Consider the following 25,659-nt stretch of genomic DNA (forward strand, 5'->3'; position numbering starts at 1 on the left):
ACATTTTCACTTAGGGGTGTACTCACTTTTGTTGCCAGCGGTTTAGACATTAATGGCTGTGTGTTGAGTTATTTTGAGAGGACAGCAAATTTACACTGTTATACAAGCTGTACACTCACTATTTTAGATTGTAGCAAAAGTGTCATTTCTTCAGTGTTGTCACATGAAAAGATATAATAAAACATTTACAAAAATGTGAGGGGTGTACTCACTTTTGTGAGATACTGTATACCTAAGTGTACTGGGATGTTCGTTATACATTGCAGCTGGACAAAAAACAGGCATACCAGATAATGAAAACAGCCCTAATCCATAAATGCGTGTGTGCTTGCAATTGGATTGTCAGATTGATCTACTGTAAAAAAATAAAAAAATACCCTACAACTTGTCTATATACATGCAGGTAAACAGATTCTAAAAATAAAATATATTAGAAGTATGAGCTCACACTGCTTGACATAGAAGGCTTAGTTAAAATGTGTTCATACTTTTATATATCCTTTTCTGCAGAACAGTGTACAGGAAGATTTCGTTTTTATGGTGTAGATACACAGTGACAAAAATCAATTAGGCAAGCACTATAAAGTAGAAACCTAATACTCAGACAGCAATTACAAAGCAGACACACTTGAAGATTTAACTAAGCCATCTGGATTGCGTTGACTCCTATAGCATGACGAAAGTGGCAAATGAAATATAATTCTTCCATGCTGATATCACAAAGATTCTTCCAGTCTTTGAACAGCTGGGGCTTCAAATCTAAAAACATTAAGCTACTTTCACACTGTACAGATGTTTTTGGTGAAGACTCAGTATATCTAGCATTGTTTGCTACCAGGGAAGAAATTACAGGATTTCTTATCATGCCAATCAGCAACAAGGTCTAAACAATATCTCTTAGAGTGACTGATGATAATAATAATAACATTTAATAACAATAATAATAATTATAATAATAAGTATATCTATAATTTAAATCTTTCCCATTTCATCCACAAAACTGACAGCATACAGTATATACTAATACTGTGTTCCAGGGACATTGATTTTATTTATTTTTTTTACTGGAAAGGTATTCAGTTTTCTAAAATTCTAAGATAACTTAGCAAGTGGACATACCAAGGTTTAAAAAAAATTTGAGGGCACCCTTCAGTCCTCAGAATAAGGTGGCTTGCACAGCATGGCACGGCGAATTGTGGGTGTATGAAAAGTGCACTAACAGTGGGAGGAGCCTTCAAGTTGAATCCACATTCAGAGTGCAGGTAAAAGAAGTATGTAACATACAAAGTGCAGGGGTCAGGTGTATGTAACACAAAAGGTGCAGGGGTCAGCTGTGTATAATATATATTGGCCATGGTTCAGGTGTGTGTAATGTACACACACATTATATAAATGCTGTATACCAGTGTTTCTCAACCTTTTTTTTAGTCAAGGCACCCTTTAAAATAATGGACAGTCTCGAGGCACTCCATTCTAAAATGTAAAAAACTATTCTAATAGTTTTACATAATACATCAACATCCTCACATGTGGGACACCCAAAATTAGAGGTGATTTATTCTTTCAAATTCAATACACTTTTGCACACTGGTACTGACTAGTATTCCAATGTTTCTCTTCTTCCTCAGTTTTTCTCCATCACTCAGATAATGTGACCCCAGTGCTGACAGAGAAAGGGCAGGGGAGGGTCATTGGTTGTTAGGGAGCTAGTGGCTAGAAGGTAATGGTGCACAATGAAAACCTGCGGCTTTATGTAACCAAAAGGCCAGCTTCATCCATCTGCTGGCTTGTGTACAATTTTTGGGCAATTTGAAAGCATTTTGCCAAGGCACCCTAGGGGGCCTGGTCATCCTGGTTGAAAAAGTCTGCTGTATACACATACACACACAGTATACAAACTGGTCCTCAGAAGACCTATCGGGAGTCCAGCAGTACTCTGGGTTTGGTCAGCGGTATGTTAGGTGAATTTTACCTAAGTTTGGATGCCGAATCCAAACCCCATTGAAATCAATAGGAGCCAAGTCTTAGGAATCAGTAATGGCTATTTTCTAAGCTAAAGGGTAGGGATGGAGAGCTGGGGGACATGTGCCAAAGAAAAAAAAACATACCCACTGTAACAGAGAAGAGGAGGTGAGGGAGGGATGCTTCACATGTTACATATTACAACCCAAATATGGGTGTAAGGTAATATATTTAAAAGGTGAACTTATTCTTTAATGCCTTTTTTGTTCTTATTATTTTGTTTTCAATGTTTTTATTTTGGTTAATTTGAAAGCAGCAGCACTTTTAGCTGATGTACCGTCCACAGGAAATTGCTTTTTGTTTTGGCTCCAAGGCTTCCCTTACAAAAGTGGGCTTTTGTTTTTAGGGGTGGTCTTTTGGTGGTTTGCATTCTATGCTTACATGGCCTTTTTTAAGTTTAGGGTGCTCAAAATGCAGCATTCACTTGTTGCTGACCATCTGTTCTTGTAATTTCCTTTCGTTAGCAGCACAATGTTGCAATATTTGAAATAAAAAAAAAAAATGAGATACACATGAGTAATGACTAAACATGTTGCGTGGAACTTGGTGTTCTAAGGGAGAATTATTGCTGTGACTGTGTGGAATGACCTTCATTTTAAATGTGTAGCATCTATTGTATTAACAACAAGTTCTGTATCACCGAGGCTTGTACATACAAGTGATTGTTCTGCTTTTTCATTCTGATATGTGGGAATAATTCCCTTGCATTGGACTGGCTGTTTATCCATGAAGCGCACCTTTGAAAGATAATTGATCTGCTCTGACGCTGTATGTGGTTTGGAAGACTTATGACACTTACCTGAATTCTGACATTTTTTAACACGCATATTTAACCTTTTTTGAGAATACAGAATATTGAAGATAAGCAGACTCCTTTCTGGGGTTGGTGGAGGCTTTCTGCTTTGGGAGCACAGTTCTTCTTATATTTCGAAAGATTAGCTGGCTTGAGTGAACTTAACACTATTTTTCACCACAGGGTACACATTGATGTATATTTTGATGTTATTTTTCAGGAATGAGTGACAAAAAATTAACTTTATTCACAATTTAATGCATTGACATAGCTTCCAGTCTCTCCAACAGAAGCCCAGCCAAATCACAGCCGCGCATGGCCTTATCAGGGAGACCACACACCACCTAGGATATGGAGGTCACTTTGCTACATGCTGCATTAAGATCCACGCCTGCTGAAAGGGACCGCATTGTCTCCATTCCAACCTCAGGGAAACCAATTTCTGATACCATGCTCTAGGAAATTCTCCTATCTCTAAAAGCCTCCTTGCAGGTTGACATAGTCTCTGGTATTGAGCAATGTCAACCACATTGAAAACACCCTGGAAGATTATTCAATGTCCTTCAAAAAATTAGTAGATGCCCACAACAACCACAAGGAGGACAACTACTGACAGCATTCTGCCGGGGTGACAATGTCCCTAGCCAATACGCATCGCTTAAACTACTACCTGACCTGTCTAGGCACACGCTGCAGCAAAGAAACAACCTGCTCACTATAACCAAAGCCATAAGAAAGTCACCAGATTTCACACAAATGGAATCTTGTTTCATTTACTCCTCTTATCACTATGTTCAGTACACCTAATGTTTTCAAAACCCTCTGAAACCCATACCTCCTCAAGACCGACCACCAAGGATAGTTGAGATCTACCAGGATTCAAGGCCACCCGCTCCACACAAGTCTGCACTTCATAATAACTGTGAGTAATCCACCACACACCTCACTCAGTTCCCACTTAACGCTAGACTATGCCTCTCAAGTAAAGAAAAAGAAAAGATCCAGGCTTAGGATAGGTGAGAATGTGGGAGTTTTGACTGCAGCCTACCTCTTAAATGTTCACAAAAGTGAACAGCAAATGGAAGGTTGGATGGAGAGGTGAATGGTGCTGTCAGGTATATGAAGGTGTATAAAAATAAGTATAAATCTGATTGCACTGTCCCAAATAAATAGCTGGGTGTTAAATAGGTGTGTTGATAAAACATATAAACACTCAATATGCTGTAAATGTGTAAACAGAACATCAAATATATATTAATGCAAGTTAAATTATTCAGTGGTGATATAAAAAAGTGATCCTCCTGCAAGAATTAGGGTGTATATAAAGTGACTGGGTGTCTCCAATTAATAATTCAGATATCCCTAGTGAACCAGGTAAAGTGCAAATAACAATCAAGATCCAAAATAAAAGTGCTATAGTGACTAATTGTGAATAGTCTCCAAGCAATAGAGCAAGCCCCAAAGAGGCAGGTGCAGGTGGATACTGAATAGTATATCACAACTAATAATCTAAGTAAAAAATGCTGATAATTAATAGTGTAAGATAATGTGATTCCAAAGTCGCATAATAAACAGGAAAAAAAAGTTGGATAAAATTCAGTGCTGATGTTGCTGATAATGCGATTCCAAAGTCGCATAATAAATGGAAAGAAAGGTGGATAAGATGGGTATGAATAGTAAGTAGTATGGGGTGAAATATGACTATCCAAAAGATAGTATTAATAGTCCCAATGGCGCAATAGGTGCTCCAGTGCAGGGTTAAATCAGTGCAGCATCCCTTCAAAGGTGGCTTAAGTGCTTCCAGTGGTTCTTCAAGTGTGGCCGGTGTGATGGGTCCGTTGTGCTCCCCACACTCCCAGGACCGCATTTACCAGAAAGGGGAACCCCTACAGGGGTAATGGGCCTATGATCCAGATAGGACGTGGTTCCTATGCCCCTCAGTGGTCCTCCCTGGATTCCTCTGGATGTACCATCAGTGGGGATCCTGTCACCATGGATGACTGGGGACTGTCAGTGTGGGTCTTATGGCGTGGTAGCTCAGTGTCCAGATGTACTCCAGGTACACATATGAGGAAAGAAGGCTCGTATAGTGTAGTACCATTTAAAAGCATTTATCATTTATTAAAGAAAAGTACTCACATAAAACAAAGCAAATCAGGCATAGAAGTAAGCATACACCATATGGTGTGCAGCGCTGGGGCTCTTCCGGAACGCTGTGCGTTCCACGTAACTGGAAGTGCGTTCCAAACATTCCGCCTCTGTTTTCATACCCATTTTATCCCCCTTTCTTTCCGTTTATTATGTGACTTTGGAATCGCCTTATCTTACACTATTAATTATTAGCACTTTTTTACTTAGATTAGTTGTGATACTCTTCAGGATCCACCTGCACCTGCCTCTTTGGGGCTTGCTCTATTGCTTGGAGCCTATTCACAATTAGTCACTATAGCACTTTTATTTTGAATCTTGATTGTTATTTGCACTTTACCTGGTTCACTAGGGATATCTGAATTATTAATTGGAGGCACCCAGTCACTTTATATACACCCTAATTCTTGCAGGAGGATCACTTGTTTTTTATATCACCACTGAATAATTTGTTAACCTGCATTAATATTTATTTGATGTTCTGTTTACACAATTAGAGCATATTGAGTGTTTATAAGTTTTAGCAACATGCGTATTTAACACCCAGCTATTTATTTGGGACAGTGCAATCAGATTTATACTTATTTTTATACACCTTCATATATCTGATAGCGGCATTCACCTCCCCATCCAACCTTCCATATGCCTCTGAAGTGCCTACCCCTAAATGTTAGGGGTTTAAACCTGCCTGCCAAGCGGTTTTAACTATGGAAGGAAGCTAACAAACATAACGTAGTCATAAACATTCTCAGTGTCCAAGAGACTCACTTCAAGTCTTCTGATATACCCAGATGCTCCCAAAAGGACTACCCAAATATTTTTCTATCCTGCGCTTCCAAAAAGAAAATGGGGGTACTTCTGGCCTTCAAAAGCACCTTAGCTTTCCATTTAAAGGATGCAATCACAGACCCTGAAGGGAGGTACATTATAATCACGTACGACATCAATGCCCAGCCTTACACAGTGGTGGCACTTTACGCTCCTAACACCCATCAGATGCATTTCCTCTGCAGACTCTTTAAGCAAATTGCCGCTGCTAAGTACGGCCACCTTCTGATGTACGGAGACTTCAACCTCACGGCCAACCCACGCCTGGATTCATTAGCCCCAGTAAAAATAAAAGCACCACATCACTTCAGCAATTATTTCACCTGGAAGAAGTCTTTGATGTGTGGTACTGCCATCCCATCAATGAAAAGGACTACACTTTCTTTTCAGCCAGGCATAACACTTATTAAAGAATAGATATGTTTATGACCAAACAAATGGCTATTGCAAAATGCTGCAATTTTAATGTCTATTGCCGAGCGGGATGTCCCCCCCCCCCTCCGTTCCTTTCACATCTGGCGCTGCAATGATAAATTACTGCAGGACCCCCAGGGCTCCTCGTCAATCTATCAGCATCTCCGACACTTTTTTCACAAAAATGAGATCTCAGATCTAAAGCAAGGATCTCACATCTGATTCACTCCACTCTTAATCAGAAATTATTTGAATTACCATCTCAATATATAAATAAAGATCTGAAATAACTCTTTAGCCACTTGAAGAATCTTGGCACATAGTGTGAGTATCTTGCACGTCTTAGAAGTGACGAGTGGTAGTGGGGAGAGGACCGAGGTCAACTCTTGCATCAGGGCCCACAAGCTTCAGGCTACGCCTCTGCCTCCTTGCACAAATTACATGTCATGACTCTACTGACGTTATCGATTGGCCGGCCAAGAAAACACTGAAAAAGAAGTTGGTCACTGCTGGCGTAAATTTTTTAAATGTTGGCATTGACATTTCTGCTGGGAGTAGAACGGAGTGTTAGCACGTGAGAAGATAGAAAAAGAGTAAAAATAATATGTATGTATTTTGCAATACTAATTGAATTCATAGAAGCGGTTCAATATAAGTGAGAAGGTCTACTTTAAATTTAAAATAATTCTTTCAATTAAGAAAGGCACAGTAAAAGGGAAGGTATGCAAATGGAGGGCACTGGTTAAACATTTGCATTGTATTTAGCTTATGACTAAATAAAGATTTTTTTTCTAGAAATGCACATACTATTTTTAATATGTGGGGAAATACAGGCAACTGTAAGCTTCCTTCCTAAATGTTTTGTCTGTCCAGACCACCAAGAAAAAGGATGAATCATTTGAAAGTGTGGGAAGTTCCTAGCTCTGCATCCCCAACATGAAGTCACACTAAGGAAAAAAAATGGAATCAAACAGGTGCTTAGCACATAGAACTCATTACAGGCTGCCCATTTGAAATCTAATTTTGTGAGTATTGCTATCTTCAAAGAAATAATGTTATTCTTCTACTCCTTATTAGAATGCTCATTTATTTATGCCAACAATTAATGGCTGGTTACATTAGAAGAAGGACATAATATAGAACCCATTGATGCTATACAAAGCAGGCTACCAGCAGAGACTCTGAAAAAGCCTCTGGTAAAAATGAACTATAGCCTGCTAATGAGACAAAATATTAGGAGAACAAATTGAAAAAAACAAACAAAAGGGACAATAACAGGTAATGAACCACAAGGCTTGGTCACCCGCTGAAATCCAATGCTTGAAAATATATAGGCATTAATAATGCAGCAACAAATGTTAAGGATAATAAAGTAAAACATAAAAATAAGTAAAATTAAAATATACCAGTTTAACACGACATGTAGTTTGCTATAGTTCAGGTCCAGTAGGAACATAAAATGCAAATAATTCCTTTATGGCCCATCAGCCAGATGCACATGCAGAACCTCTGGTGTAAAGTGCAAATATATTTCCTATTATAGATCCATTTATTTCAACCTGCATACAGCGGTTTCAGGCTTTTTTGCCATCATCAGAACAGTGTACGGATAACGTCCTATTAGCTTATAACACATAGAGTCTGTAATCACTAGTGCTTTTAGCGGTCTCTAGGGATGATGTGTCTTGTCTAGAGACATAATAGGTCTCTGCAGCATATGAATAGATTGATGCTCTTTGCACTTTTGAGCTCTAATTGAACTAAATGTATGGGTAACACTCAGAGAGTAGGCAGTATTGTGTTTTTGTTATCACTTTGTTGGTTAATTATGTATGTGAATGAGGTAACTTTAAATGGGATTTAGTGGGAGCTTTAGAAGTCCATGCACGGAGGGATAAAAGTCAGTTCACAGCAGATGTGTCACAAGTAAATACATATTCGCCAGCACTCCAAGGCTCTTGCAAAAGCAGTCCAAAACTTTATTGAAGTTACGATCACATAAAAAAAAATGGTGCAACGTTTCGGAGCCGCACAGGACCCCTTCGTCAGGCATGTGACGAAGGGGTCCTGTGCGGCTCCGAAACGTTGCATCATTTTTTTTGATGTGATCGTAACTTCAATAAAGTTTTGGACTGCTTTTGCAAGAGCCTTGGGGTGCTGGCGAATATGTATTTACTTGTATCTAATCCAGTTGCCAACTGGTGATCGCTTCAGCACTCAACACATAAGAGCTTACATACCAGGAAGGTGTGCGATAGGAATATGTACTATGTGTCACAAGTAGACTCACAGCATGAGTATTGATATGTGTGGTCCCATCAAACTGCATCCTGTATAGCGTCCATTGCATAAAATGCAAAAGCAAAGTCATATTACATACTAGCTTTTGTTTCTGCTCAAGCTTCAGTTTGGTGTAATAATCAGGGAGAGCACAAAAAAATTATCTACAGCAGTATTAAGGAGGACCAGGTAACAAGAAGAGATAATGTTCAGGTTTGCCACAATCATGGACTTGAGATTTGCGTTTCTGGTGAATTTACAGTATGTGCAGATTCCCCTAAATTTTTTAAACCTTAATGCACTGCATGATCTTTAAACAGTGACCATCAGGCCTAGTAGGACCAATAAGGAGGCTTTTGGTTAAGCCAGGGGCTTAAAAAAGGATGGCACAGAACAGCCATAGTGTCAGTGAATTGGAAGCTGTTGAAGAAAGAGCATAGGGAAAACTGACAAATTGTATAGAGAAAGATTTCGGATCACTTAAGAAAGTGTACTAGTATTTTAATTGCTAGCCCTTTGCTGCCTTCTTTTTTTGTTCCTATTATTCTTAATTATTTATTCAAATTTGTGTTTAGTCTGAAGTCAGTGGTCATTTTAAGCTGTGATTTAGGGCATAGCAACCTTTTATGTGCTGCAAGGCTTCCCTTTCAAAAATTATATTTTATGGATTGGTGTTTTGGGGATTTATTTTGAGGGCATGCTTGATTTGATTGTATGTTGATAGGGCCTTTATGTTAGGTTAAACTGATTTTTTGCTGCAATTCCCTTAAAACATTTGGCTTTTGTTTCAAGGAAGGTATTTGCGGGTTTTTATTTCTTTTGTAAGGTTTTTATTATTCCTATAAAACTGCCCTGCTGTTGGACAATTTTACACCACCGTATCCACTGCAGAATCCTAATTCTTGAAGTAGAACCCTAGCCTGTGCTCATTAAAATTGTCCTGCTGCTGGCAAATTTTATACTACTGTATTATCTTCAGTCCCTTGAATCTTGTAGTAAAACACCTTTCTGCACTTCCTGCTTTGCTAAATTTTGGCCTATTATCCCTGATTAATACTTCCTGATACTGGAAGAAGTTATACAGTTTTGTAATTTTTGAGGTAAAGGCTCAGCCTATGCTTTTTGTATATAGTTAATTTAGGCCTAGCCTTGCTCATTAAAATTGACCTCCTGCTGGCCAGTTTTACATTGCTGTGTTATTTATGGCCTCTTCAATCATGTCGTTTTTTTTTTTTTTGCCACCAAGAATTCCTGCCCTATAGACTACAATAGGATTTACTACTAAATTCATCAAAATTTGTACAAGATTGACAAACCCTGGGTGACTCAAGCTCTGGCAGATTCTCCCATCACTAGTAACAAGTTATGGTTAGCATTTACAATTTAGGGGTCATGGCTTTGATGATATTTGAATATTTATATGACCCTGCTAAGAGTTAAATTGCACTAGTAAAAGAATATCACTTACGACAACTAATATGACAATTTAGCATTGGATGTAAGAACGGAATATAGATTTTTTTTTTACTTCATCATATGTTAGGGGATAGGGAAGATTTCCTATTATTTCCTGTCCCTGTGGCACCCAAGGATGGGACAAGGACAGGAACAAAAACATTGTCAGAAGTCTTTGGACACTACTGAAACTTTTTTTTCAGTAGTGCCCATATTGTAGAGATTTACCAAGATTTACCATGAATTCCTGTTCTGACAGAACATGAGGGGAAATCTGCCCAACAAGGACACCTGTTGTCATAAAAACCCGACAGACTATAATCCTTCCCTCCCTTCTCCCTCCATCCAATGCAAATCAAAATGTTTTGTCTGTTTATGGCCTTTGAAATACAAGGAAAGGATAAACCAGAATTTAAAGAACTCCAGATTTTCCTCCCCAAAACAAAAGATGCATGGTGCATGTAAATGAATCACAAGCCCTCTATCAGTTTGTATGTAATTTACCTCCTTTAGCTGTATACAGCAGGTTTCTGTGTCTGTGATGTCACTCCTCCTCCTGGCTGAATTTCTAAGTTCTCTAACTTCCTGTTTCCTTCCATTTCCAGTCCTGCTACTACATGCCCCATGATCTTTGAACCTCTGTAGCTTCAGGGTGGGCAATGGGAGTCACTAGTACTAGTTGTGGGATTTAATGTGTGTGGGTCCTAGGGTTACTGTGGGTGTTTCTGGGTCTTCATGTGGGTTGTGAAAGTTGTGAATGTGTCGTACCTCCTCCTGTATCATTCCTGTTTTGCAGCATGCCAAAGAAGAATGGCTTACTGCAAGACTACCAGAGCAAGGGCTATGGGAGTTTATTAGGAAGGCGTTTCCTTTATTTGTTTATGAATCACTTTACACAGATCAGGGCGGTGGGAAAGCGGGATTGTAAGGTCAGACTCTACCTGTTTACACTGGTCAGCATATTTTACTGGGCAGGGTTACATTCTAATTGTGATCAATTCAATCCTGCCCAGAAGCAGCACAGCTAGCTTTCAGAACAGGCTTTGTATGAAGGTGGTTCCTTCCTAAATAATGTTGTGATCTGTTAGGTGGGAATTGGGAGGTTTGGGCTCTTCCTGTAGGTGTAACTGTGTGGGATTGAATACCAGCTAGGATGTACTCAATACCACCCACCATCAGAGGTGTGAAGGAAGTTACATCATTTCCAGAGTCTGAAAGACTACAAAGGGGAGTGTAAAGACTCTCTAGTTACAAAAGGAAGTGGTTATGGAAGGGACAGAGTCTATCAGTGGGATATACATAGTGTCACATGATACAAAGCCACTACTTAACCCAGAATATCAAGAGATCTCCAGACAACTGAGCAACATGGTACAGATGTTCGATCTATGCTGGGATTAATCATTCTAGTCAGTTCTCCTGAAAAGAAGGTTGGAATTCAGCTTTAAATGTTCATTCATTTTCTTCCCATTACGATGCATACATTTTATAACAACTTGCAATGTGAATATTCCTTCTGGCGCAGCTGGTGGAAGGTAGCAATAGCTTCCAGGTTTTCTGAGTATAGGTTTTCACCTAAGAAGAGTGAGGGGAGTATGTGGGTACAGCGAAATATGCAAGCTAGGTATAGAATGGAAATTGCCAACACATGTGGGTTGATTTACTAAAGCTGGAGAGTGTAAAGTCTAGTGCAGCTCTGCATAGAAACCAATCAGCTTCCAGGTTTTATTGTCAAAGCTTAATTGAAAAAGCTGAAGTTAGAAGCTGATTGGCTACCATGCACAACTGCACTAGATTTTTCACTCTCCAGCTTTGGTAAATCAACCCCATTATCTTTTTAGAAACCACAGAAAATGTTAATTAGGACTGGTAATCATTTTTAACACCATAAGCAACATATGTATTTTTAAACAGACCTAGCGTCATATATAAACACTTCATGTTAAATACATTGATGCTAAACAATGTAACATCATAACACTTACAGAATAATATTATCTCTCACAGAGTTCACAGTGCTCCCCCTACCTACAATACCTTCATTTGTATCTCTCCAGAATAATATCATCTTTGTTCGGTCATCATCCAGGGACATCATCTTCTGGAATAAAATTCTTCCCTTGGATGATACAATCAGGAAAATCCTGGTGTCTATGCAGTCTCACACATGTTCCCTTTGTAGCATCTCACTGTGTGACTTGATGGAAAAGAATATTTAAAAAGGAATCAAAGTCTTTGCCAAGTAACTATAGACCTGTTAGTTTAACTTCTATAGTTGGGAAGATACTGGAGAGTTTAATAAAAGACCACATAGATGAGTTCTTGCTGGAAAAAAATATTTTAAGCAACAGACAGCATTCAGGAAAGACAGAAGTTGTCAAACAAACCTGATTTCTTTTTATGAGGAGGTAAGTAAAAGGTGGCTGTGGACGTAGTATACTTGGATTTTGCAAAAGCGTTTGCTAATGTGTAAGGTAAAGTCTACAGGCTTGGAAAGAGTGGTTTGTAATTGGATAGAAAATTAGCAAAAAGATAGAATTCAGAGAGTAGTGGTTAATGATTCTTACTCTGAATGGTCTAAGGTTATCAGTGGTGTACCCCAAGGTTCAGTGCTGGGACCCTTACTTTTTATTATCTTGTCTGGGATTAAAAGTACCATTTCAGTATTGGAGATGACACCAAGCTTTGCAGTGGAAAAACTTACAGGATGTCTCCAACTTACAAGCTGACCTCAGTGCACTGTTTCATTGGGCAAATATGTGGCAAATGAGGTTTAATGTTGATAAATGTAAAGTTATGCACTTTGGGGCTAAGAACATGCATGCATCATACATACTAGGGGGAGTAGAACTGGGGGAATCCATAGTGGAGAAGGATCTGGGTGTTCTGGTAGATCATAAGTTTAATAATAGCATGCAATGCCAAGCTGCGGTTTCCAAAGCAAGCAAAGTCCTTTCTTGTATTAACAGAGGCATGGACTCCAGAGGGAGTGATATAATTTTACCCCAGTACAAATCATTAGTAAGACGTCATCTGGAATATGCAGTTCAGTTTTGGGCACCAGTTCTTAAAAAGGATATTGGGGAACTGGAGAAAGTGCAGAGAAGGGCAACCAAACTGATAAGAGGCATGGAGGAGCTCAGCTATGAGAAAAGATTAGAGGAACTGAATTAATTCTCTCTTGAGAAGAGGAGAGTAAGGGGGGGATATGATCAACATGTATAAATACATAAGGGGTCCATATAGTGAACTTGGTGTTGCGTTGTTCACTTTAAGGTCAACACAGAGGACAAGGGGGCACTCTTTATGTCTAGAGGAAAACAGATTTCGTCTCCAAATAGATTGCATTAGGTCTGGATTCTTTCCATTTTTTTTTAGGTAAAGTTGATCCAGGGAATATCCGATTGCTTCTTGGGGGGTCAGGAAGGAATTTTTTCCCCCTGCTGTAGCAAATTGGATCATGCTTTGCTGGGTTTTTTCGCCTTCCTCTGGATCAACTGCGGGTATAGGATTGTGTATATGGGATTGTATGGTTGGGTTTTCAATACTGTTTTTTTTTTCCTTTTTGTTGGTTGAACCAGATGGACTTGTGCCTTTTTTCAACCTGACGAACTATGTAACTATGTAACCTGGAAGGGTGCCACATGCTTAGGATCTTTTAGCAAACTTAGATCTTCAATGCTGCTTAGTTTGGCGGCGCAATCAGTGGGGCAGGTAAATTTTAAATACTGTACTTTCTTTGCAGGGATCTTACTTTTCCCATTTGAAATGAAAGCAAGTAATTTGCCAACTTCACCACAGCTGTGCAGCCATGCCTAATGCTAGAATAAAAAAGACAGGAATCTGGACTGGGTGGAGGAGACAGACAGGATCACCAGCTATTTTCAGCATTGGTAGCTGTAATGTAAAAAAAAAAAAAAAATAAAAAAAAAAAAAAAAAGGCTTAAATATTAGAGTTATGAGGAACAAAGAAATACAATAAAGAGGATTTTTTATTTTAGGTTTACATACACTTTAACCCTGTTGTAAAAAGTTTCACTTGTGTATAAGAGGAAAACTTGAGGAAATGTGAGGCCATTTTCCACTGTATGTTTATTGATGAGCATGTTTCATAGAAATCATTAAATATTTGCCTTGTCGATAACTGAACAGTGACAACTGCACATTTTTGTAAATATAAAGTGTGTTATCAGACGTTAAGAAATAAACAAGAGTTATTACAAACCAAATCTGATACACGTTTGAGCATTCAGTTGCATTTTTCTTGACACAAACTATATTAAATTAAGAGGACTGTTGAGTAGCAGCACTGTACCACGTATTCTTCCAATCTGTAATTTATTCTTCAAATTTAACAACCCAGCTTTCTGTTCTTCACTGTTTAGCACCATATACAAATAACCAGCTTCTGCAGCTCAATCAAAATTCAACTGGGTTTTTACATAACAGATACAATACATGAGAAAGAATTACACAACAAATGTATCTAAGCTTTAAAAAGACAGTATTTTAAATACCCTATGTAAAAAGAGATAATTAACACGAATGGAAAAAAAAAAAAAAGCAAATCGATATAATGTCAAAAGAATATAAAATGTACAAAAGTAACTCAATGAAAAATAAAATACAAAAAAAAAAAAAAAAAAGCCTCTTGTTGGATTATGGCAACTGTCTACATCAGTTATGATTATGAGGATATTGGTCCGAGCATATCGTAGAAACAAATGATAGGTCAAATGATTGCACAAGGCTTTAAATGGAAATCCTTTCTTTCTTAGTCATGCTTACAAAATCTGGGTGGAACTGTTCCTACCGCAGAAGCATACAAAGATGCTTATATCATGCAAACCGTTTTCTTTGGGATTTCAAAGCTGAATATAGCTCCAAAATGATGTTATTCAGTACTGTGGTCAGGCCCAAAGCAGATCTCCATTCAGTCCCGTAGACATCTCTGATGATGACTTTCCTTTCCTAATGCAGAGGTTCATCTGTGTACAGTAACATTTAAGGGTAGCGAGAACGCACTGACTAATACCCTCTCAATGATGTGGTGTCTGGGCTCAACACCAACCAAACATTAAGGCAAGGCAAATGTTTTTTTTTTTATTCCGCGTCTCCTTTCATCATCATGTCAAATTGCTGTACATCTGCAATACAGGCAGCCGTAAATGGACTACCATGTTTCCAGAGTTAAAGTAAGCTATCCCCATGGGGAAACAGCAATAAATTGTATGTGCTTTAAATATTGATTCATTTATCCATCTGATTATCCTTCTGTGTTTCCTTTGCACAGACAAGCACACTCTTCATGGTGCTCCAAGGCCACATCTGTGAGAGATTTCTGAAGGGATTTCGAACCAGTCCTTTGCCTGAGCTGTAGAACCTACAGATAAAAATATAAACATAAAACTATTCAGAAAAAAAACTTACACACTTGATGAAATGTATAAAAGATTACTACAGTCTTAAGGGCCCATTCACATATATACAGTATTTGTGGCAAGGCTTTTCAGACCAAGCATTTTACGGAAATGTTGACACTTGTGCATGGCGCAATCCACAGCACCTACAAAATGCACTAATGTGAACCATTTGAACCAAAAAACATGGTGCAGGTACAATTTTTCATGCGCTAAGGGGTTATACTAGCCCATTCAAACAAATGGGCCCAAACCTTAGAACATGCCTACATTTTTTACTGATAGCTAGTTGAAAAAAATTCTTATGGTGACATTATCTTCCAAGAATTTTTTTTTTTTTTTTATATAATTTAAAGGCAAAAATAAGCTCAATATAGAAAACTATGATTTTTTCCCCCAGTTTGAGTAGTAATATTTTTTAAATAACTCTTGCTACTATAGATATAAAAACTCATGAACACATTGATTGGTGTCACTGATGTGCACTATTTTTCCTTTACTGTAATCAGGGCACTGATGATCAGTGCCCTGATTACTTGTCCTGCACTCCCTTTGAGGAGCCGCTGATCGGCTCTCCTCGCCACACACTCTGACAGTGTGAGGCGAAGAGCGCCGATAAACGGCACGTCCGCATTTACATGTGACCAGCTGTGATTGGACATAGCCAATCACATTGTCTCTTTACCAAGAACAGGGTCACACCTTGTCCTAGGAACATGGCGCGGCTGCGAACGCTGCATGCCCCTTCGGGTGCGCGAGAGCGGTCGTTCTGGGGCACCGTCATAGGACGTCCTCCCAGAACGAGAGCTGCACCACTCCGCTGTCATTTGATGGTGGGCGGGTGGCAAGTAGTTAAAGGGGACTTGTAGAATCCTATAACCCGCCCTGCCCACAAACCATTGGGTTGTGGGAAAGAAGCTCTTGTCCTCATTACATGGTACTCCTATGTTGAGGGCATGTGGCCTGTTCAGATAATGGTCTGGTATGGATTTTTTTTTTGCATAAGGTCCCTCTTCACATTAGGCTCTGGTATATATTTTAGGGGTAACTCACAGCTTTTTTATGTAGGGGGTCCCCATTAATTTATATACTCTAGGATAAGGGGCTGGTAAAGATAAAAGGAATCTTTGTTTACAAGCAGAAGTAAAGTGGTCAAAGCTGTTATTTGCTAACAATTTATACAGCAGTGTTTCTGTAGTAAGTTGTATACACCACACAGATGTGCCACTTCACAGGCACATTTTTTAAAGAAAATAGCTGCTCCCCGCCAAATAGAATGTTGTCTTTGATATATGTTGCCCAGGACTATGCCTAGCCCTGATATTATTTGTTTCACAATCCTTTACCTGTTATCCTAAAAATTGCCATTACTGTGTTTTAACATTCAGCTTCCATTGAATTTAAAGGTGTTTGCATTTTAGCACCTAAACTTTTGTAATGTTCTCTAAACTGGCCTCAAATGAAACCCAGGTACCTTAAGCTCATCCCTAATCATCAGCAGTTGCAAACAACCTCATAAACCTTGGCACCCTAGATGTTTTGGAACTACACTTCCTGGGGGAAGGGCCTTTGGAAGGGGGAGAACCCGATGGTCACTCTGTCATAAGCATTGTGGGAAATGCAGTTCCAAAACATCTGGGGTGCCAAGGTTCGCCATCACTGCCCTAGGGTGTCTTCATTTCAAAATGGCTTCTTTTGGGGGTTTTCAAAACGTCCTTGTGTAACAGAAAGTAAGTGAAAGAGTCAAGGTATCATATACACTGGAAACTGAAAAAGGGCCTGCCAATCCTTGAGTAATATAGGCTATTACTGAAGGGGTCAAGAAATTGACAAAGTAATTTTCAACAAAAACTAATTTTGCTTATACATGGATGAACATTGACTTTTAACTGACATTCATGGGGGGGAATACTATCTCTACTCGGAAAAGACAACACAAGTAGACAGGGATGTGGACATAAACAATGAATAAGAAGGGAGGGGGGGCTCACACTGTGCTCCTGTTATATGAGAGCACTTTACTTTGAGACAATCCATTTGACATACCTCATGGTACTTCTTTGTGACTTTAGTTGGTGTACATTGGCATTCATTGCAGCTGTAATTGCAGCAAGCACAATTGCCACCACATCGCTTAACCAGCAGACAATTTGGCCAAAATATGGCATCCGTCCGCTTCAGTTCTTCCCGCAGAGATACTGAAAAGTTGCGTGGTGTGCAACTGTATAGACGTACCTCATCTCTCATAATACTCAGGTCACTTCCTGGGAAATGAAGCACAACATTTTAAATTGGTTATTATTACCCAATACTTTCTTATAAGGCCACACAATCTATCACAGAATAAACAGTGTATAGTATTTATTTTTTTATATAAACATAAGCACCATAAAGTAGGCATACACCAGAAATCACAACCATTGTCAACTAAGATGCTACATAATATACGACTATACAGTAAATCTCCAAATAAGGCAATCCTTCATTAGCATAATGTTTACAGCAAATGTTCCTGCAGCAGGTATTTAGGGTACAGGAACAGTTCGCCTGTTGAGTGGCTGCTGGAATCCATATCATGGTGGGACAAGAGCTACACATGGCTCTCTAGTCATTGGTTGGGAGTTAATAGTTTATTCTAATCTGTAAGGAGTTAATAGATTAATTTCACATAGATCATGGAGTACTGAGACCATATATTGTGCAGTACTGAGCTTTATGCTTTTACACTAACTTTAATATAATTTCTAACTTCATGCATAGGTGGTAAAAGTGCACTACCATTGGAAGTGGCAAATTCAAATGCCAAACATGCTAGTATCTTTTTCTTGCATGCTAAAGCAGCTAAACCATGCAACAATGCTTCAGAGGCAATGTAAGGTCTATGGGGATTTGGGGTTATTTAAAAAAGAATCTTTCAGTTTGCCTAATTATTGCAAATTGACGTTCTCTTTTGTGAGGAAAAAATACTTCACCTGCTTAAGCTCAGCATCTCCTTTTTGTTCACATTTGGAGATTTGTTTTTCTGTTTTTTTATATTAATTTGAACACAATTTATTCACACGGTACATATCATAAGTATTTTTGCAATTGATAATATATGGCAGGTGATTGGGTATAGAGCATGTGATTTGATACACTAGATAGAATAGATTTATTTGTATTTAGAGCAGTATATTTTGTATATATCCTTTCTGAAACTCACCTTCTACATATTCCCACAATACTCTGTTGAGCCATCATAACGTCATAATCAGCAAACATCCAGTGATTTAGGATATGACACAGCATCTAACCTCCTCCCAACATGCAATGCTCTGGCATAAGTGGCAATTTGCCAGGTTCAAGCACTGTGACCTGACAAGAAGGTGGAAAAAGTTAACCCTGTGTAAGTATCAACACCATCTGAGAGTGCTTATACAGGGTTAAGAAATGAAGCAGCAGCGAAGCATAGGGAAAATGAGCATTAGTGGGCGTTTTTTCTAATAAGAGATCTTGTCACTTTGCACTGTGTAGGCAAAGAGACCAAGTCCCAGCAATTATGTAGCAGAATATCCAGCATAGATGCTGGCTGTGGGTCCCCCTGGGTCACCGGGTGCAATAAAAGTACCTTTTGAGCATGTTTCTCCAAGTGGGAGCACTGAGACAAGAACCAGTCCAGTATCTTTGGGTTTTTAGGAACTTGGATGGGAGAAGGGATGAGTAGGATACTCCTGCAACTGAACTATACACAGCATGACGGGGACTTTGGATAAATGCTGCTTGACGCTGGTTAACGCTGACCGGATGCCGGTTAACCACTTAAGCCCCAGCCCTATTTCGGACACTTTTTGTTTACAAGTTAAAATCAGTATTTTTTCCTAGAAAACTACTTAGAACCCCCAAACATTACATATATTATTTTAGCAAAGACTCTGGAGAATCAAATTGCGGTCATTTTTTATCATGCGGTATTTGCGCAGCGGTCTTTAAAACGCAATTTTTTGGGAAAAAATTTTAAAAATCACATTTCACTGCATTTAAAAAATATAAACAGTAAAGTTAGCCCATTTTGTTGTATATTGTGAAAGATGATGTCACGCCGAGTAAATAGATACCCAACATGTTACGGTTTAAAATTGCGCGCACCCTCGGAATGGCGACAAACTACGGTCAATAGAAATCTCAATAGGCGACATTTTAAATTTTTTTAACGGTTACCAGTTTAGAGTTAAAATGTAGCTCTTTTTTTTAATTATTGTTCACGCTCGCGGCGATACCTCACATGTGTGGTTTGAACAGCGATTTCATTCGCAGCTCGACTTCCGTATACTTTTTTTTTTGTGCGCGAGCTAACGGTGACGGCGGCGGCTAAAATTTATAAATAAATAACAATATTTTTCACATTTTTTTATATGAAATTCCCCCCAAAAAAATGTAAAAATCAAAATTTTTTAACATTTTAGGCCAATTTGTTTTATGCTACCTATGTTTGGTAAAAATAACCACAAAAGGCGTATTTTGATTGGTTTGCGCAAAAGTTATTGCGTTTACTAACTAAGGGAAAGATTTTTGTCATTTTTGTTGGTTTTTTTGGCGGCGATCTGCGATTTGTTTTGCGGGACTGCGACATTGCGGCGGACAGATCGGACCCTTGACTGACATTTTTGACACTTTTGGGGTTACCAGTGACATTACTACAGTAACCAGTGCTATACATATGCACTGTTACTGTAAAAATGACACTGGCAGGGGATTTTATTTGAGAGGGAGGGGTTAAGTGTGTCCCTAGGGGCGTGTTTCTAACTGTGATTGGCTGTGGCTACTGGTTTAAGAACAGAGATCAACGGTCCTACATAGTAGAACCATGTGATCTCCATTCTTACACAGGGGAGAATGACAGGCGGCTGTATTTACATTAGCCGCCTGCCTTTCTCCCGCTCTAAAGGACGATCGTGAGTGCCCGGCGGACATCGGGTCCGCCGGGCACACGCGCGGGGGGGGGTCCGTGAGCGAGCGGAAGCGCGCCTCCAGCGGAAGCGCGCCTCCAGCGGCGCGCGCTCGCTCCCTAGACCCTCACAGGCTAGCGGCGTAGACCTACGTCGCTTTGCCTGTGAGGGGCTGACTGCCGACGTAAATCGTCGTTAGGCAGTCGGCAAGTGGTTAAAATGCAGTCTTTGGCAAAATCTTTCATTACTACTCATTGACTAACTCTAAGGTGACACTGTACTCCCCCCCCCCCCTTCTGTCTATTATACCCCCTCCCACAATCCCCTCCTCGTTTATTAGTAACTACATATGTTACAGTATGGTCCCACTTGGGGTGACCAGCCCACTTTCCTTCACAAGGCCCTCATGTTTATGTTAACTACGTTGCTTTATTAAGAGGCTATTTACTTTGTACAATTTATGCGACATATAGATCACCTTATGTTGTGTACCTTTTGAAACTATTCTTCAATAAAAATTGAAATAAAAAAAAAAAAAAAAACACGCATCACCAAATGTGCCTGGCTCAGTGTCAAAATTAGCTTCTTCTGCGCATTTGTTGCACATGGTTATAAATGATATTTAAGTGAATGGGCTGCCCTATGTGCAATGCACAGAAAAGCACAAGCATTTTACAAGCCAGGGGGGAACATGCATTCCCACTGAATTCCCAAGTGTGAATGGGGCCTTAAAAATACAAGTGTGCTCATCTAGTTTTACCAAATCTTTTTACCAACCAAACCAAAATCTTTACCAAAAGTTTTGCAGGGTGCCTTTAGCCAATCCTGGTTCAGGGGCTAAGTCCACGCCCCACACTATATAAAGCTGCTGCTTATACGGCAGCCGTGTATAGTGTGTTAGGTGAAATAGGAGTGAGATTAGGCAGGTAGTTAGTGAATTGTGCATTGTATCTAGTAATAGATCAGGGAGTGTAGTATATATACACATATCAAGCAGTGCAGTGTAGTGTAGGGCTGATTCTTATGACATTTAAACTTGCTTGTGGCTGTAATGTATTGTCGGCTCCCGGCAATACAGATAAAAAACATGAAAAAAATGGTGTGGGGTCCCCCCCAGTCCATACCAGGCCCTTGGGGTCTGATACAGATTTTAAGGGGAACTCCACACCAAAATTTAAAAAAAAACTGCGTGGGGCCCCCCCAAAATCCATACCAGACTCGAACAAGCAGCCTGTCTGGACAGAATGGGGGGGGGCAAGTGAGCGCCCCCCCTCCTTAGCCATACCAGGCCACTTGCCCTCAACATGGGGAGGGTGCTTTGGGGTGCCCCCCAAAGCACCTTGTCGCCATATTGATGGGGACAGGGGCCTCTTCCTGGACAACAATGGGCTGTGGTTGTCAGGGTCTGCGGGTGGGGGGCTTATCTGGAAGCCTCCTTTAACAAGGGAGCTCCTAGCCCCCCCCCCGTCCCCCCCTATGTGAATGGATATTGGTACATTGCACCCCTACCCATTCACCAAAAAAGTTTACAAAAAAAATAAAGACAAAAGCCAGTTTTAATAAGTTCTTTATTAAAAAAATAAAAACATAGTTTCCCCCGATGTAAATCCATCGTCAATCGCGTTGCCGCACCCGAAAAATAGAAAAAAGAAAATAAAAAGCTTCCGCCTCTTCAGACGCCTCTGGTGTAATGTGCTGCTGGAGCTGTGAAAGCTCTTTTATGGGAAAGCGGCGGGACACCATTTTTTTTCAATTTTGGCGTGGCCATTTTTTTCATGTTTTTTATCTGTATCGCCGGGAGCCGACAATACATTACAACCGTGAGCAAGTTTAAATTACTTTTTTTCCTTTAAAAATGTCAGTATTGCTGCAGCAGGCTACATACATCGCACACATGCGCCACTTTACAGGCACATTAAGGGGGGCCCCCCAGGCACGATATTTAAATAATTTTTCAGTTTTATTGTTTCACTTTAAGCATCATTAAAATCACTGCTCCTGTAAAAATGATTGTTTAAAAAAAAAAAAAAAATTGTATTGTAATACACCTTTAACCACTTCTGGACCGGAAGGATTTGCCCCCTTAATGACCAGGCCATCTTTTGCGATTCGGCACTGCGTTATTGTACCGTTAGTGCGACACTGTACCCAAAAAAAATGTATGTCCTTTTTTTCCCACAAATAGAGCTTTCTTTTTGGTGGTATTTGATCACCTGTGCGATTTTTATTTTTTGCGTTATAAACAAAAAAAGAGCGACAATTGCGAAAAAAATAATAATTTTCACTTTCTGCTATATAACATTCCCAAAAAAAAAAAATTAAAAATCAAACTTTTTTAACATTTCGCTACATATTTTTGGTAAAAAAAATCGCAATAAGCGTATTTTGATTGGTTTGCGCAAAAGTTATTTTGTCTACTAACTACGGGAAAGATTTATGTCATTTTTATTGTTTTTTTTTTTACTAGTAATGGTGGCGATATGCAATTTTTTGTGGGACTGCGCCATTGCGACGGACAGATCGGACCCCTAACTGACATTTTTGACACTTTTGGGGGGACTAGTGACATTACTACAGTAATCAGTGCTAAAAACACTGTGGGTGATCAAGGGATTAAATGTGAGCCTAGGGGAGTGTTTCTAAATGTATGGGGGTTGGGCTTTTGAAATGATCACAGAGACCTGTGATCCTATATAGAAGGATCACAGGCACTCTGTGATCATTCCAGAGAGAAGAACGGTCAGCTGTGTTTACAACAGCTGACCGTCCTTCTCTCTCAGCGGGGAGCGATCGCGGGTAGCAGGCAGCAATCGGAGCCGCCTACCCCGTGCATCGGAGCCCCCGCTGCCGAGTGGGGGCGGGAGCGCATCGGTGGCGGCGCGCGCTCGCCCCCTAGCTGTAGGCGCACGACCGATGTAGAGCTACTTCGGTTCGCGCAGGAGGGGCTGCCTGCCACAGTAAAACTGCGGCGTGTGGTCTGGAAGTGGTTAAAATGAGGACTTTTGATTTTTCATGTTCAAGTCCCGTAGACTTCAATGGAGATTGCATGTTCTAACGAACTTTTCCCCCGTTTGAGATGTTCTGGTGCGAACCGAACCGGGGGGGTGTTCGGCTCATCACTACTGGTAGGTTTACTTGGTAAAAATAAATGCAACCCCCCTCCCCCACAAAAAGAAAACACATGCAACCACCACATCTAAGAACTTGCAAGCTGTATTACATTTTTATTCCTAAGTTCAGGTGCTGGCACCTGAAAACCTGTAGGGACCGCAGTCTAAATTCAGTTACTACTGAATTTTTTAATTGGTCAGGATTTAGTGAAATTGGGTAGTTTTATTTAATTGGTCAGGATCTAAGGAAATCTGATTCCTTTTCCATATTCAAGCATTTGTAGATCTTCACTCTTCTTCAAGTTAAACGGTATGAATACACAAATTCTACAGTTATAATAATCTGTGAGCGTTAGTAAAGAATGAAAAAGATAGGATAATAAAGTGGCCGGTATAAACGGTAGAGTCTACATAAAAACAGCAAAAGGTTAAACATTCTGTCTGTGGGTTTCTCCATGTTGTAGCAATATACATACACAGTAGTAATACATTAATGTATAGTCCATCATTTGCAGAGCTCAGATGACTAACATATGTCTTTCTCTATGGATATAAACAATGCATCAAATGAATAATGTTACATAGTTATCACCTCTTGCCAGTAATTAAATATCCAGATTTAGACACAGTGAAGCCTATATGAAGGATATTAGACATAAATAGCATCATTACAAATTGACATGGACACTAATGATGAAATGTATTTTAATAGCATGCTGCAATTTAACATGCTGTACAACATACTACACATACCTCTGGATTTTCTGCCATGGATATAGGATTTCCCTAGTAATTGCCATGTTGGTCTGTACAATTCCTCAATGTCCAACTGCCATCGGTCTGGTTCAAGGTATCTGATTACTTCTTCTACAGTTCCAAAACGGGAGACTGTTGCACTAAGAACATCTAGTGGCAGTGCTGATGGGGGGTGCACCGAGGGGCCGACTGGTTCTGCTTGTTGCTACAAAGAAATCGATAATATTGTTATTAAACAAACAATAGAAGAATTAGAAACAAAATGCATTTGAATTAATGTGTTCAATATGCATGACTAAGCATGTCTATATGTGAGTTTGGTCATCAAGAATAAGTCAAACAAGTCTGTACTATTTGAAAAATATTGTGTTATTTAGAACCCACATCAAGTACCTGAATCATACTCTATAATTCAAATTTAATGTACAAATAGACAGCCAATCAGGCTCCAACTTTCAGATAACCAATAACTTATCAACTTTCAACAGTAAAGTACAGTCCAGCTAATGAAGCCTGCCCTCTGATTTGTTGCTATGGATTATTGCACATGCTCAACATTTATACTGTGCCATTTAAAAAATCTCATGAGTTTAACTTTATTACATTTATGATCATACCAGCAATTCTGTGCAAAACAAGAAACACAGTGTTAAGCAATAGTCAAACAATACATTGACAGTTTACAAGATGACATTTGTTAAATCTACTAAAAACATGTCCACATTCATATATCTATACAACTCAGTTCTTCATTCACAGAGGTGACACTATTACACTATTCAAACTTCTGCAACTAAGAATAATAAATACTGTATATATATATATATATATATATATATATATATATATATTGTATTGTATTGTATATACCACAAGTCTACACTTTTGGACCCTCTGTGGTGGTGTCAGTGGTGTCACTAGAGTTGGTAACATCTGGTGCGGTAGACCCCCCCAATAAAAAATAAGGGGATCTGGATCGGATCCGTCCCTGGGGCACTGTTAGTTTCATAGATGAAAACATTTTCGACCCCTCCCCACACACACAACACACCAGCTCACCAATCAGGGGAGGATTCAGTGCAGCCATGAGCCGCCTAACCCAGGTAGTTTCGCTGCCACTTCTAAATTCAGAAGCCCTGACAGCTTTTGTATTTAGAAGTGACAGCAGTGAGAGCCTGAGAGGAAAACACACACAGGCCTAGTGCCGGAGGTAACTTGTGATGCTGAGCACCCTGCTCCTGCGCTCAGAACCAGATCCTCAGGCTGCCTCTATCTCGGAACTCTCACTTGGCATCCTCTATGGCTAAGCCTTGCTGCCCTCTATGACCGGGGTGGTCAACAAAACACTGCAAATAAAAACAAAGAAAAGAGCGCACCAGCCTAGCGCATTATCCTCAGTGGGCTTTTAATGAAACAAGTTTAAAATCAGCAACTCACAAACATGCTAAAAATTCCAGCATATCAATTCCATAGAGCAAAATCCTTGTTAAAGGTCCAATTTCTCGTGA

At 39.6% G+C, this 25,659-nt stretch overlaps 1 protein-coding gene across 1 annotated transcript in view; it reads right to left on the reverse strand.

The window, feature by feature from the left end:
• Positions 1-13,946: 13,946 nt before the first annotated feature.
• Positions 13,947-25,659, reverse strand: part of PDGFC (platelet derived growth factor C) — a 385,303-nt gene continuing 373,590 nt past the window's right edge. Inside the window, exons 4-6 of the mRNA XM_082264297.1 lie at positions 24,149-24,356; positions 17,407-17,624; positions 13,947-15,323 (exon numbers count right to left, since the gene is read on the reverse strand). Coding sequence (XP_082120423.1) covers positions 15,207-15,323; positions 17,407-17,624; positions 24,149-24,356 — 543 coding nt within the window. The 3' untranslated portion in view covers positions 13,947-15,206. The remainder of the gene's footprint in view (positions 15,324-17,406; positions 17,625-24,148; positions 24,357-25,659) is intronic.

The sequence above is a fragment of the Pelophylax lessonae genome (assembly GCF_965119305.1).
Source record: "Pelophylax lessonae genome assembly, chromosome: 1".
NCBI lineage: Eukaryota > Metazoa > Chordata > Amphibia > Anura > Ranidae > Pelophylax > Pelophylax lessonae.